Source organism: Triturus cristatus, chromosome 1_1 (genome assembly GCF_964204655.1).
Source record: "Triturus cristatus chromosome 1_1, aTriCri1.1, whole genome shotgun sequence".
NCBI lineage: Eukaryota > Metazoa > Chordata > Amphibia > Caudata > Salamandridae > Triturus > Triturus cristatus.
This window is the reverse complement of record NC_140579.1, coordinates 170,720,526-170,740,305: the sequence shown is the minus strand read 5'-3', so window position 1 is coordinate 170,740,305 and position 19,780 is coordinate 170,720,526. Positions and strand designations below refer to the sequence as shown.

Below are 19,780 nucleotides of genomic sequence, written 5' to 3'. Positions count from 1 at the left end.
GGTTCAATGTCTCAAGGCCTATGAAGAATGTACCAGGTCTATTCGGCCTGATGGTGTGGTGCAATTATTAATTGCTTTGCAGAAACCTTACAAGCCTAACACTGCGGCTACTATAGCCAGATGGTTGAAATATGTTATGCAGGAAGCAGGTATTAATACTCAAGTCTTTGGTGCACATTCTGTCCGAGGCGCCATGGCCTCTAAGACGTTCATGTTGGGTTCTACTGTTCAGGATATTATGCATTCTGCGGATTGGGCTTCCGAGTCAACATTTAAACAATTTTATTATAAACCGGTGGGTGATATATCCTCTGTGGTTTTTAATCCGCGTTAAACTAGCATAATATGAAGCCTCCGGTCCTGTAATAGAATAAAAAATTAGCTAGCATTCGCGCTAAGAATTTTCAATTCTATTAAGGACACGGAGGCGAGGATTATCCCACCCGGTTACATTACAGTATTGTAATTATTACCCACCCGTTTTGTATTTATTCTGGTTACGCTGAAGTTACGGGTTGTTCTGTCTCTCATTCTTTCAGGGTCTGAGAAGAAGATGGATTATGTGTAATCCTGGTTGAGGTGACGTACTTCCCAGCTGGCCAGATTCTTCCAAGTTGGAAGCTATTGTTTGGACTTCAGTTATATTGTTCGACTTTAATGTTCGAAGCAAAGAAAGAGGACAAGTTCCGGTTAATGGTGGCTCTTATGGGGCATTACGGGATATGATGTAACATGTGCATCATGGGAAATGTAGTTTTGTTTACATGATACAAGTTTTCACTGGCTGCTGCGAGTAGCAATAAATAGAAAGAGAAGCATAATCCTCGCCTCCGTGTCCTTAATAGAATTGAAAATTCTTGGCGCGAATGCTAGCTAATTTTTTATTCTCCTCTTTGCTTTTTGCACACACCAAGCTGTTCACAAACAAGTATATTAAAAAATAAATAAAAGACTATTGCTACTTACGTGCCCTCTTCTTTCAGCAGTGCCAGGAACTTGCTCACACGATACTCAGGATCCATCTAAAGACAAGAGTGAATGTTAGTATCTCTGCTGCAAACACAGCATTTAATCTGGACAAGCAAGTATTAAACAGCAGAACGTGTTTTAGGACACACGACCCCGGGCAGAAGGATACAAAATGTAGGAAAGTAATTAATTTATTATTGTTTTTGTGAACTTACAATTAGGTGCCAATTGAAGGAGGATTCCCCTTTGGATTTGTAGTCCATACCCGAAGCAGCGTTGGGCTGCATAAGGAGCAATAAATAATTTCCGTCGCACCCTTTCTTTATACACACTGAGGGGATGGGGTGCTGACTTCTGATATGGGACAGGGCTTGAGTGCTTTACAGCCTTATCATCAGTCAATACTTTACCATCACCAAATAAATACTTAAAAACAGTTAGAGAGTGGAGAAGGTAGGTGTGTCCTACAAAAGCATTGGGTGGCCTGGGCAAAAGGACAACATTATAAAATCACTACTGTGGTTAACTTGAACTCCATCGTACATCCGCAGCCACCAATCCTGTCTAGACATTAGCAGATTCAGAAGCATGAGAAACGAGATATTGTGTTGCCGGCAAATTCAGTGGTATGGAGGTAAGGAAAAAAAGGAGACGTGCCTGCCATGCGTCTGGATGAGTGAGCTCCCACTTTACTTTGCAATGGCCTGCTCTCCTCCGAGTGATGCTAGGCAATGTACACTGTAAACCAACGAGTAATGCCTTGCTTCAAAAGCCTTGTCTTTTGTTGGAGTTTCTGAAGTTGATAAACAAGTGGTCACATTATTGAAAATCTTCAGTTTTGTCTATGTAGAATTTTAAACAATGTTTGACATCGAAAGAGCGCTTTCTGTTGTGTAAGGTTCTGGAACAAATGTTGGTAGATGGGTCTGTCTGTTAAGGGAGAAACGTTGTCCTCTGGGTATAAAGTATTGGATGGTTCCAAATTAAACTCTGTCCTTGTAGAACCTGTTCATTGACGATGAATGCACGAAGCTCTCCAAGCCATCTTGATGAGGAGATTGCCAATGTGAGAGAGTTCGTTCAAGAGATCAATTAAGACTGACGCATGCGGGAAATTCTATTTTCCTAAGACCTTCAAACGTAGTGTTCCACCATGTTATCAGCAGAAACGTTTGATACAAACCCTCACAAATACTTTCAAGGATATGTTGGAAAAAAATTCATTGTTTGCCAGATGTTCTTAGATATCTATAGAGTGCTACTAGATGTACTGCTAATGAAAAGTACTTAAAGTTGAACTTACAGGCTGGAACAACCAAGGCAATATCTTTTGAGGAGTAACTGTCAATTGGTGACAAAATATAGATTCTCTGCCATTCAAAGTGCTGAACTTTTTTTTTCAGAATTTTCTCTAGCCACATAGATGATCTTTCTGTTGTTCTTGGTAATGTTCAGAGAACCATGTTAAAAGGTTTCATTAGCCAGAGTTTTATGGGCAGCGAGTAGACACACAATCCCTGTGGTCCACACTTTTTAACTGAACATTATGGCTGAATCCTATTGGAGTCTCCATAGTCATGTTCCACAGGTCCATGAACCAGAACTGTGTGACCCAAGATGGTGCCACCAGAATAATCTTGAGAAGAAGACTAGAAAACTCCTTCTGAAGAGCAAAAAGACATTGGTGATGCTCCTTCTTTGGTGCTCAGGTATGAGGTTTCTTTATGAATTCCCTGACGTGGTCATAACTTGCAATATATAGGATCCAGCTGTTGGGTGTAATGGTTTGCCGAGCTGGAAAATTTATTTAATGGTCAACGTTTTACTAAAAATGGTGGGGATCCTCAGAGGAATGAGAGCCACCTGCTCTGCTCCTGAGTCCTGCTGGATGGGGTATGCCATTCTTTCTGTTTTGGTGCACCTTCATATTGTCTGAGGCTTTTTACACTGAGGAATCTGGTTTGGTCTGCCTCTCTATTGTCTCTGAAGCATGTTATACTAGTGGAGCTACATGCGCCATACTGTTGGAACAAATGAAAACGGTGTGTTTAATACCAACACCCTCTTCTTAAACAGAGCACTGCAAGACTTTGCTGTTACTGTCAGTTTTTTTTTAATACTTCTTTTTATTAAACTCAGCTCAGCAATTGTTACAATCAGGACACAATTACATCATATTGTAGTATGACTTATTACAATCAATTGGGCACATTTAACTTTCCAATGACAACACCGTCTTTGCCTACACTGTCCCTCTCCCACCACCCTTAGAGGACTCTGTAGATTTGCAAGGCACTCCATATCATTTCCCACTTTTTCGGACGCCCCCTGCTCTTGTATATTGTTTGTTCCGCTTATCTGCACCAATCTAGGTCTGTTTTCCATTCTCTCATTGATGGCCTTTCTGCCGCCCCCCATTTTCTGGCTGCGTTTCGTTTGGCTACTCCCAATGCTAGTGTCACCCATTGTCTTGTGTATCTAGTCTAGTCTTCCTCTCCAGCAACCATGAGTAGCACCCATTTCGGTGTCAGGTGTACCTCTACTCCTGTGACCTCTGTTAGGACCTCCCCCACTTTACTCCAAAACACTTGTAACCTTGGGCAGTCCCAGATAAGATGGTAGAAGGTCCCTTCCAAATCGCACCCTCTCTGATACTTTGCATCTTCACTTCTGTTCACACGATATAGTACTGTTCTGGGATAGTAAACTTGGAGGAGAACTTTCAACTGATTTAGTCTAAATCGTGCCCTGATCGCCACCTCCTAGGCCCTTGTAGTGCTTCCATCAATTCCTCGTCTTCTAGATGGACCAATGTCTCCCTCCCAGGTTGCCCTCAGTGAGTTCAGCACCTCCGGGGTGTTGTTGATTATTTTTTTTATCTATCAGGGAAATGGCCTTTTCCAACAGAGGCTTGGTCAGTATTCTGTCCCCTAGAGGTGCAGTTTGTATCAGTGTCTCCCCTTCTTTGATATGGGTGCATAAAGCAGGTCGAAGCTGTAGGTATCGTAGCCACTCCCCATTTCATACTCTGATTGCAGGGTGGCAAATGTGATGTAGGCTTGACCCCTCCATACATCCACAAGTGTTTCAATACCCAGCAACTCCCATTTTGTAAAATCCCTCAGTTTATTCACTGAACCTAGCCCACTACCTACCCACAGCGGGGACATCCCTGTCCACTTACTCTCCCTTCCCAGAACAATTATGTTGTTCTGCCCGCCACGCCAATACCACTGTTCGGGTGTGATGCAGTACATTGCTTCCCAATCACTTGGTATATAACCGCGACCTGGGCCCACCCCATCCCATTGTAAATCTGTCAACTCTATACGCCGGTTCTCAATGATCTCCAAAGAACCATCAATTTACTGTCACTAGTTGGGCTGCTCAGTAGTTGCTATGGACATCTGGGATTGCTAGTCGCCTGTCATAGACCCCTCTTTGCAGTTTTCGCAATGCTATCCTGGGGGCTCCTCCACCCCACAGCAGCGTTCGCAGTTTCGCCTCCACTCTCTTGAAGTATAGCTGGGGTACTTCATATGGTGTATTTTGTAGAGCGTATAACAGACGTGGGAGTCTCATCATTTGAAGCGATGCTGCACGCCCAATCGGGGTGAGGTGCAGGGTCAGCCAATGTTTGGCATCCGTGCCTAATCTATCAAGCTGAGTGCCTAGATTATGGAGAAAGAATTCCTAGGCGCTTCTTGTTACGTAAATTCCTAAATACTTGAACCCTTTCGTCTCCACTGGGACGCTACATCTCGATGTTAAGTCTGGGCACCCCCTGCCCGGTAAAAGAGCAGCGATGTATTCCAATTGATTTGGTCTCCGGAGTATTCCCCATATATTTTGAATGTTTGTAATATCGTGTCGATCGACTGGCGTGGTCTTGTCACGGACATCATCAGCGTATAGTGAAATACGTTCCTCCCATTCCTCCCCAATCGATATCCCCCATATCAGAAGGTCTTGACATATCCACGCCGCCAAAGGCTCCTGGGCCATAGCAAACAACAGAGGGGACAGAGGACACCCCCCTCTTGTGCCCTTTTGAAGGGGGAACATCCTTGACACAGTGACGTTCACTCGTACCCTGGCTAAGGGATTTAGGTAGAGTAATCTCACCCGCCCTATGTACTTCTTACCCAATTCCACTTTCCCTAGCACAGCGAAAAGATAGTTCCACTCCACGCTATCAAACGCCATTCTGGCACCCAATGATAAGAGCGATGTTTGTTCATCTGGTGACGCCTCCGTAAAATGCAGAACCCCGAATAATCTACGGAGATTGAGTCTGGCCCCACTATGGGGCATGAACCCTGATTGGTCTGGGTGCACCAGTGAGGTGATCACCTTGCCCAATCTCATGGATAAAAGTTTCACCAGGCCCTTGACTTCGAAATTTAGCAGGGAGATAGGCCTGAATGAACCACACTCCGTAGGCGGTTTACTCTCCTTTGGTATGACCACTATTACTGCTGTCCTCTGGACAACCCTGCCAGGTGGTTGGTGACCAGGGAGATGTCCTGGTGGTCCAGCCACCTCCAGAGATGCAAAGCCTCTTGGCACTGGATCCAGGACTCCTTGTGGCCCTTCTTGTTTCAGTACATGGCAGTGATGTTGTCTGTGAGAACCAAAACCAGCTCCTGATGGAGGGTCAGGGAAGCCTTCAAGGCTGAATGGCTTGTAACTTCAAACAGGCTTATTAGAAATGGGGGTCTCTAGTTGGCAATGGCTGGCCACTGTCCAAGTAGGGAACCTTCTTCCTAAGTCAGAGTAAGCGGGCTACACCCTTTGATAACCCCTGCTCAACCCTGTGGTAACGTAGCACGAGCAGTTAGGCTGATCTCAGAGGCAGTGTGTGAAGCATTTATGACCATACACAGTAACACTGTGAAGAACACTACAAAGGGACACCACACAAGTAGTTAAACAAAATAAGTATCTTTATATATAGACTTAACACCAGACCAATAACAGTAGAAATCCACAATACTAGGAAAATAGGGTTACTCTTAAAATGCTGCAAAAATAGTTCAAAGTGTGCAAAGAGGAGTTCAGTTCAAGGCAGTGGTCTCTGCGACCCTTTTACTCACAAAATACCTGGATTCTGTAGCAAAGCAACCAAAATGTCGCTAAGGAGCTGTAGCGATGATTTTCCTCACGCGTGACCAGCGATGCGTTGAATCCTTGCCGCAAGGGAGGATGATGCGCTGATCTGTGTGCAGGACAAAGCGACAAACTTCTCCACGCTAAGCCGGCGATGCGTTGAAATCCTTGCTGCAAGGGAGGATGATGCGCCGAGCCCGTTGCGTGTGCGATCTTGTTGCGATGAAAGGAAATGGTGCTCTGCGAGGGAGCGACGATCCTGATGCGATGCGATGAAAATGGCGGACGCTCGGCGTCCGCGCTGCGCTGTCGTGAAGCGATGAACTCGATGCGATGATCTCTGGTTAGCGAGCCTTTGGCAGCCCTTAAACAGGTGATGTGATAATCTTGAGGGCAGCGAGCATTTGGCAGCCTGCAAACATGTGATGCGATGATCTCCAGTAGCGAGCACTCAGCAGCAGCAGCGCGATGATTTTTCGTACGTGCTTCAACTGCGACAGCTCGCAAACGGTCGTTAGCGACGATTTTCAGCACTCACTTCTCCACAGTAGAACTAGAGGCCCTGGAACTCACAGGAGCCTCACCTGCAGATAGAAATCCTCGCTGGGAGGAAACAGGAGGCTGATGGTGGAGTCTGATGTGCCTGAGACTCCAGCAGGAGGCTAGCTCTCTTCTAGCCCTTGGGTGATTGCTGTAGCAAGATAAAATAAAAGTTCCTTCAAAGTCCTTTTCCTCTTCTTCCAAGTCCTGTAGTAACCACTGCAGGCCAGTCCAAGAAACAGCACACAAGCACAAGGACAGTCCTCTCCTGCAGATTCCTTCAGTTACACGGACAGAGGTTCTTCTTGTTGTCCAGGAGCAATACAAATTGTAGGGGTTTCAGCACAGATATTTATACCCCAAAAGTCTTTGTTCTCAGCTACAAGTCACTGAACCCAGCCAGAACCAGTTCTGCCCAGCCCTGGAGCACTTTGTTTACCAGGCTGCATCCTTCCTTTCAGAAAGAGGGACTCTGCCATCAGACGCACAGCGGGAGGTGGAGCCAGCATTCACCTTGCCAGGCACAGCCCTATTCAGGTCCAGGAGCTACCCCTCCCCATACTCCAATGCAGATCTCTCTATTCAACCCAGGTCTGACTCAGCCTGCCCTGTCCCTCCAAAACCAGACAGCCAATACACATAACAGCAGAGCACACTGGAAGGCTTATGCAAGAAAATACCTACTTTCTAAAAGTGGTATTTTCAAACACAGAATATAAAAATAAACTTCACTAAAAGATGTATTTTAATATTCTGAGGTTAGGCATACTAAATGTGTTTTTCTACCATGTTCTGTGGGTCAGTTAGGACTACAGAATGTAATAGCCAAACCTCCCATTCTGGCCTATGGAGAACAGGTAGCCTTACAGTAGTGAAAAACGAAATTGGGTGTACTTCACTACCAGGACATGCTACACACATCAGAGCATGTCCTACCTTACACATACAATGCACCCTACCATAGGGGTGGTTTACATGATGCCAAGGGAAGGTTCAGGGGCTGGGAAGTGGGTGCACTTCACAGCCAAGATGGCAGTTCTAGACTGCATACAGACACTGCAGTGGCAGGTCTGAGACACACTTTACAAGCTGCTTCTGTGGGTGGCGCAAACCAGCACTGCAGGCCCACCAGCAGCATTTGGTTTACCAGCCCTGGGCACACACAGGCCATGCTACTAGGGACTAACAGGCAAACCAAATATGCCAATCATGGATATACCAATTCTCACATCATCTTTACACAGGGAGCATTCGCGCTGCGGCACTGAATGGCAGTGGCACAGCGCCCAGAGCATCTATTACCAGCAAAAACAGAGGAGACAACAGCGAAAAATGGAAGGGAGACCCACGCCAATGGTGCCAGGTCTAACAAGGCTGAAGTGGAAATAGCCCTCCACTGGAGACCAGAGGCCTCTAATCTCCATCTCCCCCAAGTGACTCCTCTCCACATCCCAGTAGTGATGCTTCCATCACCACTATCCAGCCCTGGGTGGAGAAGGGAGACTACAGGACACATTGTGATTGGTCAGCCATCACTGTAAATGTAATGCAATGTAAATTGATACTTGTATAGCGCACTACTCACCCGCAAGGGTCTCAAGGCGCTTGTACGAATACCGCTGTGGAACCCATCCTGGCTTTCCCTGTGAGGTGTCCACTCCTGGGCACCCCCAAGGTGGAGGCCAGGCATCCTTAGCGTTGTGGGGGCCGTTGTGGAGATTAAGCAAGCTATTGCCCAGAGTTGCAGAGTGGGACTCCATGATTGGAATAGGCACCGAGGCAAGAATTATCAGGTCCGTGGAATTTTTGAGCTTAAGACCCGCCGATGCGGGGAATTGAACCCTGGTCCCGGGCAATACCTCTGCATCAGGGTCTGCCGCTCTAACCATTGAGCCACACTTCTCCTGCAGAACATGGGCCCCCTCCACCAAGACCTGGACAGTGTCAGCAAGGCAGACTTGATGCTGGGCCACTGTAGGGCTTGCATGCGCCATCTAGCATAGTTGACAAGATGGATGCAGGAGGTTAAGAGACCAAGAAGCCTCACAGCCACCATCATCTAGATCCCGGATTGAGCCTGAAACATTAGCATCATAGCCAAAATGTTTCAGACCTGTTGCAGAGGAGGAAAAGCCCTCAGCTCCACCATATCCAGATTTATCTCAATGAATGGAAGCAGCTGTGATAGATTCAGGTGGGACTATAGCTCATAAGTGGTAACCCCAACAATGTAAGGAGTGCCACCAATGCCCAGAGGTGGTCGATGACTGACTGTGGTGAGCCCCCTTCATCACTGATGTTCCAGAATGAATATCCTACCACATAAGGTGGGCAGCAACCTCTGCCACCACTATCGTGAACCCCGCAGAGGCCCGGGTGAGACTGAATGGAGCTAGTCAAAATTAAAAAGCTACATGCTCACCTTTAACCGCAGGTAACACCTGTGGAACTGCAGGACGGTTATATGAAAATACATGCTCTATGAGTCCAGGGACATCATCCAGTCTCTCGGGTCGAGGGCAGAAAGGATCTGAGCCAATGCGTGAGGCGTCCGGGCTCGGTTAAGGAAATTGCGAGAACAACAACTAGTACCTTTTTCAGAGTGCGGTACCCAGCAACAGGCAGACCTCGAAAAATCATTAAAATGTTACTAATCCTGAAGGTCTAGTGACATAAATGATCTACTCGACCTATTTGTAATGCTCTTGACCCATCAACTGGTTTCAAATGATGTGATCCTGGCCAAATAATTTAATTCATTGAGCCACAATTTTTTTCATTATTACATATGAGAGCACCTTCAAATGTGCGAGTTCAGCAGGTCTGCTGTACAAAAAACTCTTGTTTGATTTACTAGACTAAACACTTTTTCCATATATAATACAAATCTAGCCACATATAGGATACACATGACCCTTGACTTGCCCCTTAGTTCACTAACAGCATTTTGGTCAGGGCGGGGCCAGGAATGTTTCTCAAATCATGTTCAAAAACTATCACTTTTAATAAATACATAACTAAAGCATGAGTGGTAGCACACTGTAATTTTATAATTAGCAGATTTTACATTGAAATAGCCACAAACTTTCCCACTGACATGCAGCTCTACTGATAAACTATTTAGTGTACAAACAATGTTTGGAAATAGAGTTTCTGCAAATATGTGTCATTTGCACATCACCAAATAAAATGTTCTGTTTTTTTTGCTCCTATTTAACTCTTTGTTTGCATCACACTTCTTAATTAGAAAAAAAATTGCTTTTGTAATTCCCGATATATTTTGGAATATTAATTTACAGGCTATTTATTTAAATGTTATGTGTTAGAGAAAAATAACTGACATCTTCAGACAATTCACTTGAGAAAAACCTCTAATTCTAGTAAGAGAGACAAAAGTAAAACTCATTTTCCAAGCAGCAATTAGTTAAGTAGATGCTAAAAATAGCTTGACCTGATTATTTTTTTCTGCCAATTGCGAGTGGGTCAGTAGATTTTTTGAGGCCTGACAGGTATACCACCTAAAGCAGAATGGACAGAAGCTCTTCTGAAAGTCAATCAGGTGTGGCAGGGCTATGGAGTAGGAAGGAGACAAAAGGTACAATTTGCAAGACCCATCTGTCTGACATGATGGATTGCCATCTGGGATGAAATGCTGGATCATAACCCCTTAGCCCCCTGATTGAGTATGTGCCACTGAGAGCAAATTAAACTTCTTTGTTGGCCATTGTTTCAAGAGAAAAGGAGTTGGAGGCCAGGTGACGATGCTGGCCTATGCACAGTCAGCTGATTCCACATCCAAGGCCCCAAACATAATTGTGTTGTCTGCTGCATCACTGAATGGGAAGGCTGTCTCTGCAGTATGCCAGACACCTTGAATAACCCCTTAACTTTCAGAACTGGTGCAGAAATTGGTTTGCAGGGGTCAACAGTCCCAAGGCACACGCTGTAGTTCAGGTATCTTTAGTAAATTTAAAGTGGAGTCCATCTTCTCTCCATCAAAGGGCATATCCATTATGGATGCCTGGTCAATGCTGGGATATCTGGTTGATCTCATCCAGGCATGTCTGCGAAGACTGATGCAGTACGTGGTATCCAAGACACTGCATGTGACATACCTGGCTGTACCCTGCCAATCTTGGATCGTGTGAGCCAAAGAGGCCCTAAGATACTCTGCGACTGCCGGCAAGATCTCACTGCTATGTCTCAAAGGGAATGTGTATAGCGGCTCAATAGACAGACTGCTTTTAAGGACTTCAGTGCCAGGCTGGCAGCAAGAAAACAGCCATTTTTCATCAACTCTCAAACTCCATACATGAAGGTGGACATTGTGCAGGTTTGGGTGCAGTAACCATCCTGTTGCTGTAACAGGGGATCCTCCCGAAGGTGCAACCTGATAGGAGTACCGATACTCATGCTCAGGAATTCTGGATACAACAGACTCGTTGCCCAATCTGGAGCCACCAGGATGACTTGGGCCCTGTTGGTCCTAATCTACTTGAGAACTCGGGGAAGGAGAGGCATTGGTGAAAAGGTGTACAGGAGTCCTTAATTCCACTCAAGGAGGAATGAGTCTCCAAACGAGAGCCGCTTTGGAAACTCCAACACGCAGAAATTATGATATTGCGCATTCTCGGCGGTGTTGAACAGATTGACCCAGGGTTCTCTTCATTCTTGGAAGAGACCCTGTGCACTTCTGGATGGAGTCACCATCCGTGATCTGCAAGGCATCGACGGCTGTTTTTGTCCGCCTTGATATTCAATGAGCATGCCAGGTGCTGCACAACCAGCTAGCCACACTTTAAGCCCAGAAGTGATGAATCTGTTACCAATGTCAGTTCTGGGTGGGGAAGAGAGAGGGGTCTACCTAGGACCGAATCGTGGTCCGTCAGCTATCACTGCAGATCTTTTACAGTCTCCTTCGAAATCTGGATCAGGATGGAGACAGTCCCTTTGTGCTGTACCCACTGGGAAAACCAGAATTGAGACTGAAACATCAAGATAATAACATAACTATCCTGGACATTCCTCTCCGGAGGCTAGACGCGGTACTGCACTGTATCCAAAATGGCTTAGATAAAGGGAAGCATCTGAGAAGGAGTCAGGTGTGACTTCGGCAGGTTGATAGTGAACCCCAGCGAGTACAGAAGGTTCGCCATAGTCTGAAGGTGGGTGACAACTGCATGGGGTGAGCCTGCTTTCAACAGCCAGTCGTCGAGATAGGGGTAGTCTGGAATCCATGACCTCTGAAGATCAGATGCAACCATCGCCCCCACTTTCGTGAACACTCGAGGGACATTAGTGGGTCACAGCAAGCAAAGTGCTCATGGCTCACCGTAACTCGCAGTTACCTCCTGTGGGCTTACAGGATGGAGATGTAAAATTAAGTGTCCTGCAAGTCAAACGCAAATATTTAGTCTCCAAGGTCCATGGCAGATAAGACCTGAGATTATGTGAGCATCTTAAATTTGTCGTTCCATAGAATGCCGTTGAGAGGGCACAGACCTAGAATAGGACAAAGGTCTCTATCATTTTTCTGCACCAGAAAGTAGTGGGAATACCAAGTAGGTTCCAGTTCCGACGCAGGCACCCTCTTGATTACTCCTTTGGCCAGAAGAGCAAGGAGAGATAGTCCTCTGTCAGCTGTTCTTGGGATGATGGCAAAGGCAGAGGGCGTAGCCCTGCCACACATTTTGAAGCACCCAGGGGGTCAGTGGAATCCATCCCACACTGGATGGCAAACTCCGCACCACAATAGCCCACTTGAGGATGTCTCGGCCCTCCTCGGGAAGCATGGGAAGTAGCTGCGTATCCAAATCCCATAACACATGGGAATATTGGCCCAAGAGGCATGCGGTGTTCACCAACCGCAAGGCTAGGTTGGTGGAAGTGAAAATATGCTTCCCAAAGGTGTCCAGCCCCTTGGATCCCGTCCGGTAGAGTGGAAGGAATGCTTTTGGTTTGATCTTGGCTGTGGAGGCCTGCACAACCAGACTCTCAGGTGAGGGGTAGTGGAAGAGGAATGCTAGGTCTCCTGGGACAGGGCGGTGGCAATGGAATTTCAGGCGATGCACAGGAACCCCTATGCAAGGTTTGGCCCAGGCCACCAGGACAACATAGGTGAGAGTTTTGCTGGAGGGGACAGGTCTGTACTCGAGTAGGTACTATAACGTTGGTGCTATTCTGTGGTAGTGCAGTGCACCAAGGAAGCTCCCACAGCCAGATCAGGGCCAAATTCTTTATTTTTTACAACTCTCACAGGAGCGCCGGAGCGGTGCTCTATTACGATCGGAATCCGGGCGCCAATCCCGATATAATGGCCGCCACCGGACTTCCGCCTACGTCACGCGCCTAGTGCGCGAACGACCAGACCGCTACACCACATCTCCCCCCTTTTACAACAACCCCAAAGAAACAGTACAGTCTTACTTGCTGTCCATAACGAACTCTCCAAACCTTCTGGGCAGATTGACTCTTCTGCCACATCGTGTGCGACCACTGAGACCTCCCGTGCTCGGAGTGGCATCAGTATGTCCCTGCTGGGGTGCTTCCCCATCGTCCATGCGTCCTGCTTCCCTTCTGCTTCCCGGATCTGTTACCTCTTTGGTGCCGATCGTCGGTTCTCTCCTGTCCTCTCTCTCCTCTTGCTCTGTTCTCAGTGATGGGCTGCTCCCCTCCTCCTTGGGACTCTCCGGGTTCCTTCCTCTCCTCGGTGAGGTGTTGACTGTCTCCTCTATGGTGCTACTCAGGCCTGCTGAGTTACACCTCGCCATTCGATCTTGAGACCATATTTTCCCGTCGCTGAGGAGTGCCGACCTGGAATATGGTTCTAACACTTGAAGCGGGGGTGTGAATTTACTATCTCCTTTCTTCTTCTGTGTTGGCAGCTTGATTCTCACCCATTCACCCTTCTCCAGTGTGACCTCTTTGGTGTTATGCTTGGTATCGTAGTGCTCTGTGTACACTGCCTGAGCTCTCTCTATGTTCTTGCACACTACTGCCGGAGACCAGTGGCTTTGCACCGTGAGACGTTTCCAGGCCACATTGTCCTTCGTGAACGGTTCTCTTCCTCGCAGTATTCTGAATGGACTGTATCCTGTGGTGGTAGGTGTAATCCGATAAACCCATATCAGTCTTTTCAATTCTTTCTCCCAGTTCATGCCTTGGCTGATCGCCGCCTGGACCGACCCCATGATCACGCGGTTAAATCTCTCCGCTAATCCATTTCCTGCCGGGTGATATATCGGCGTATGTCGTGCCGTAATGCCATTCCTCTCCATGTAGGCCTCCCATTTAGATGACGTAAATTGCGGGCCATTGTCACTCAAGATACCTTTGGGTATTCCCTCTCTAGTAAAGATGTTTGTTAGGAAGGCCAGTATTGTTTCTGTTTCCGTGTTTTCAGTCACGTCGATCTCCGGCCACTTGGAGTACCGGTCTTTGACAACCGTGATATATTTCTGAGTGGCGTGTGCATCTTGTATGGGTCCCAGAATGTCTATGGAAATCTCCTCCCATGGATTTTCTGGAACATCATAGCTGCCTAGGGGCGGGCGTAATAACCTCTGTGTCTTGTCCGGATTGCAACACTGCTCACACGCCCTTACATGCCTTTCTATCATCACGTCCATCCCGGGCCACCAGTAGTCTTCCTTTGCCCTCCATTTGGTTTTTACGATGCCCAAGTGTCCTTCGTGTGTGAGGGCCACAATGTAATTCCTCAGGGCGTAGGGAGGAATGACCTTTGTTCCCCTCAGCAAGAACCAGGGTTTGTCCCCTATCGACAGTTCTTCTCAGATCTCCCAATACTGTTTCAATTCTTCCTCCAACAATCTCTTGTCCGGCCACCCATTCGTCACATATGCTTTTAACGCGCTTAGTTTCACGTCTTTGTCATATTCATTTTCCCATTCCTGGGCGCTTATGGCTCTTTCCGGGTCCCCTGTGAGAGCAACTGCGTAATCCTCCCATCCTCCTTCTCCTTGGTCATCCGCTATCTCCTTGGATGCAGCCCTACTCAAAAAGTCCGCTACCTTATTCTTGTGTCCAGGCAGGTACTCCACAGTATACACATAGTCTAGGAGTCTCAGGGTCATTTTAGCAATCCGTGGAGTGGCATGTTCATGCCCGCTTGACGTGAGGACCTTCACCAAGGGTTTGTGGTCCGTGCGCAGAAGGAACTTTACTCCCCACAGGAACTGCCGGAATCGCTCCATTGCCTACACTGCTGCAAGCATCTCTTTTTCAATGAAACTGAATTTTTGTTCGTTGGGGGCCAATGCTCTGGAAGCGAAGCTGATCGTGGTGATCACTCCCGCGGTGGACTGTTGCGTGAGTACTGCCCCCAAACCTCGATCACTAGCATCAGTGGTGAGTATGGTCTGCGCCTCGGGGTTGAATCCGTGTATGGGTACTGCGTCACTGATGTTGCGTTTCATGTCCTCGAACTCCTGTTGTTCCCTTTCCGTCCAGTGGAACGTCGCTTTGTCCTTCAGAAGTAAGCGCATGTGATGGGTCTTGGATGCAAAGTGTGGAACAAATTTACTATAAAACTCTGCCATCCCCAGCAAGGTCCTGATGTCTTCCCTGTTCCTGGGTGTGGGAGCCTCTCTGATGGCTGTGACGTTGGATGCTTTGGGCTCGATCCCCTGTTGGCTTATTTCGTGCCCCAAATACGTGACTCTGCTCACTCCAAACTTACATTTGTCCCATTGGGCGGTGAGGCCATTTTGCATCAGTGTGGTGAGCACCTCCTTTAACTTCATGTTATGGTCCTCCCTGGATGTTCCCATCACCAATATATCGTCCTGGAAATATTGGATGCCTTCTTTCTTGTGGAACAGCCGGTGCATCAGTTTTTGGAATACGGCAGCTGCGGAGGCTAGTCCAAAGGGCATTCTCAGGAATTTGTAGCATCCGAATGGCGTGATAAATGACGTCAGGTGGTTGCAGGAGCGATGCAGGGCAATCTGGTGATACGCCGAAGTGAGGTCGATAGTGGAGAACCATTTTGCTCCTTGGGTTTTTGCCAGCATTTCGTTGATTCTGGGGAGTGGGTACTTATCCACAACAATGTTTTTGTTTAGTTCCCTCAAATCGACGCACAGCCTCACCTTGCCATTTGGCTTCTGCGCCACCACCAAGGGCGCCAGCCATTCCGCATTGTCTATAGCCTCTATCACGCCGTTATCTTCCAGTCTCTGCAACTCTTCTTGCACAGCTGTCCTGGTCCTGAATGGTATGTTACGTGCTTTGTGAGACACCGGTTGTGCCCCTTCTCTCAATTGGATTTTATGCGTGAACTTTGCCATGCGTCCAATGGACTCTCTGAAGACCTCGGGAAACTCTTCCTTCCATCGCTGTGCTGCGTACTCCGGACCCTCTTCTGTCATGAGGACTTGCGTGTGTCCTCCTGGGTTCAACTTCATTCCCAGGGCTCCTTGATCCTTCCAGCCCAGTACCGACGGCCCCTTTTCGGCCACATACAATTTCCCATCGCACCTTCTCCCCCTGAACTCGAAGAGCAAGGGGCAAAACCCCACCATGGGAATAGGCTCTCCCGTGAATGTCACCGGGTGGATGTCTGTGAGCTGTAGATGGTAATCCGTTCTTGGGACGAACTCCTTCTCCCATACCTTCCTCTGGATTATCGTGTAGGGTGATCCCGAGTCAGCCACCATGGTCACTTGTACCCCTCCGATCGTCATCTCGCATTTCTGCTTCATTTTCGGTGGCACATTCTATGCCCAGGACCTGCTCTGCCACTATTAGGATTCCATCGTCATCTTCCTCCTCCTCTTCTTCATGCTCCTTGTGCCCTTCTTGTGCCACGTACTTCACCTCGCCTCTAGTGGACTTCCTCCTGCACACTTTCTCATAGTGTCCTAACAGTCCGCAGTACGAGCATTTGGCGCTGAATGCGGGGCATCCCTTGTCGTTGGCGGCATGAGTGTTGCTGCCGCATCTGTAGCAGGCGGTCCTGCTCCAATTCCGTTGCCCTTGTGGTCTTGGGGTTCTAGTAGTGTACTTTTTGTAGTTCCGTGCTCCTTGTTGTCCTGGAGGTTGTTTATTGTCGCCAGTTTTCCTGTCCGCCACCTTGCACACTGCTTGCCCTTGGCTGCTCTCTTGCTTGGCTGCTTCTGCACACCTCTTGGACAACTCCGCCTTTTTTACTAATGCCACCACTTCCTTCAGAGGTGCATCGCCGTTGACCCACAGCTTCTCTTGTATTGAGGAAATTATCGTGTGCATGATGATTTGATCCCTTATCAACTCTTCTTGCAAGACTCCAAATTTGCACGTTATGGCAAACTTTTGTAGGGCCGCCACATATTCATCTACCGATTCCTCTTTTTCTTGCTTCCTGTGATAGAAGTTGTACCTGTCTATAGCCGTGCACACTACCAGACGATAGTGTGCGTCCAGGTCTTCTAGCGCGTGCTTGAACACGTCATCATGCGTTGCTGCTCTTTCCTCTTTTACCAGGTTTTGGTATACTCTTTGTCCCGCCGGGCCCAAATTGTGGAGTAGAATTTTCTTCCGCCTGGTACTCGAGAACTCCGTTTCCCCCTCCTCTTCTAGCGCCGAGAGGTAATTTAAGAAGTACTGTTTCCAGTCTTCCCACGGCATCTCGGGTTCTCCCCCTTTTGCCAAGAACGGCACCGGGTTCGTCAACGAGAACGTCTGAGCACTCATTGCCTCTCTGTCGGCAGCGCGTTTCTGTGTATTGGCAGGGTTGTCCTGGAGTTCACCACCTCGGCCGTCCCTTCTACGCTCCTCTTGGGGTCGACTGGCGACTGGCCGGTGGACCTGTTCCCCCCCCCCCCCCCCGTGGGCGGTGTGAAACTATGCCCTGGGACTGCTGTAGGCGGGCGGTTGACCACTGGCGTAGTGACGAAGTGGGGCTGGGCGCCGGCTATATGGCACACTCACTGCTGCTCTGCCGCGCTCCCGTGTGCTGTCCCTGTGATGGCAATGCTGGACTGCTGAGCTCCCACGTGGGTTTCAAAAGGGGTGCTGGTTGACCCTGCACCACCTCGTCGCCATTATAACGTTGGTGCTATTCTGTGGTAGTGCAGTGCACCAAGGAAGCTCCCACATCCAGATCAGGGCCAAATTCTTTATTTTTTACAACTCTCACAGGAGCGCCGGAGTGGTATTACCTTCCGGCCTGGTCACCCCCACGCTCCTGTGCCTGTGCCTGCTCCCGCAGCCCCAGCCTCCCGAGGGCCGCCGAGCCCACACCAGCCTCCCGCAGCCCCAGCCACCCGAGGGCCGCCAAGCCCGCTCCAGCTTCCCGCCGCCCCAGCCCGTGGCCCCACCCCCCCGCCAGCCGATTGGCTCGCGCTCCCGACTCCCCGCAGACCCTCCCAACCGGCTCCCTTCTTATGACGTCCCCAGAGCGACCGCGCGCAGCGGGAACACCGATTGAGCGCCGAAGGTGCGCCAAAGGTAAGCCTGTCTACGCCCGTCCACGCCTGGACCGCGCCCAGCGCCAGGAACCCTGGCCCCCGCAGACCCCAGCCCACCCGACGGACGTACGACGCCGCCACCCTCAACGCACTCAACGCCGGCCGAAGCCCAGGATGCTACCGAGCCACCCCGAGACGCACCCACGGACCCTTCTGCTGCAACTCCTGCAAGTTCACCTGCATCCGGACCTGCACTACTCCAGCACCAACCAAGACCAAGACGAGCAACAGCAGCAGCCACCTGAAATGCATCCTGCTCAACACCCGCTCCATCCACAGACACGCCGTCGAGCTCTGGAACCTGCTCGACACCACAGCCCCAGACGTCGCCTTCCTCACGGAAACCTGGATGAACGCCTCCTCAACGCCCGACATTGCCATCGTCATCCCAGACGGCTACAAGATCATCCGAAGGGACCGCATCAACCACACCGGAGGAGGCCTCGCCATCATCCACAGGAACACCATCCGCATCACGACCAACACCGACGACACCCTCGCACCCGCCGAGCACCTGCACTTCCAGGTCCACATCAACCCCAAGACCACCCTCAGAGGCACCCTCATCTACAGACCCCCGGGACCACGCACACAATTCAGCGAAGACATCGCCGACTTCATCAGCCCGCACGCCCTCCCCTCCGCTGACTACATCCTCCTCGGGGACCTCAACTTCCACCTGGAGAACAACAACGACCGCAACACCACCACCCTGCTGGACAACCTCGCCAACCTCGGACTCAAGCAGCTGGTCACCACCCCCACCCACTACGCCGGACACACACTCGACCCCGTCTTCTCATCCAGCAAGGACATCGCCTTCAGCCACGCCACCGGACTCCACTGGACGGACCACAGCTGCATCCACTTCAGCTTCAGAAGGACCACGATCCACCACTACCAGCAACAGGTTGCACGCAGAAGCTTGAACAAGATCACAGCCGACCAGCTCGCGACCGCCCTGAGCAAGAACCCACCCACCAGCGCAACGAACCCCAGCCAAGCGGCCACCAACCTCACGAAGTGGATCAGCGACTGCGCAGACGACCTCGCCCCTCTGAAGACCCCGACTAGCAGACCCGGTAGCAAGAAAGCCCCATGGTTCGCCGACAAACTCAAGAGCTCCAAGAAGAACTGCCGAGCCCTCGAGAGAACCTGGCGCAGAGACCCAACACCGGACAACATGACTGCCCTCAAGCTCGCCACCCGAAAACACCACTAACTCATCCAAGCCACCAAGAAAACCGCATTCAAGGAACGACTGGACAACAACGCACACAACAGCAAGGAACTCTTCAACATCGTCAAAGAGCTCTCCAACCCCAACGCCGGTAACGACATCACCCCTTCACAAGACCTCTGCAACTCCCTCGCCTCCTACTTCCACAACAAGATCGCGGACATACACAACAGCTTCAGCACTCAACCGACGCACGCCACGACCGAACCACCGCCCCCCACCACCACCCTCCGTGCCTGGACCCCGATCAGCACCGAAGACACCGTCCGCACAATGAACTCCATCCACTCCGGATCTCCTACCGACCCCTGCCCTCACCACGTCTTCAACAAGGCCGACGCTGTCATCGCACCCCACCTGCGGGCTATCATCAACACCTCCTTTGACACCGCTACCTTCCCGGAGAGCTGGAAGCACGCCGAACTCAGCGCTCTACTAAAGAAGCCATCAGCCG

General features: G+C 49.4%; 1 protein-coding gene across 6 annotated transcripts in view; it reads right to left on the bottom strand.

The window, feature by feature from the left end:
* Positions 1-19,780, bottom strand: part of LOC146869905 (vesicle-fusing ATPase-like) — a 1,998,451-nt gene that overhangs the window by 110,829 nt on the left and 1,867,842 nt on the right. For all 6 annotated transcript variants that reach the window (XM_085624087.1, XM_085624086.1, XM_085624090.1 and 3 more), the window contains one exon: positions 967-1,022. In XM_085624087.1, coding sequence (XP_085480213.1) covers positions 967-1,022 — 56 coding nt within the window. The remainder of the gene's footprint in view (positions 1-966; positions 1,023-19,780) is intronic.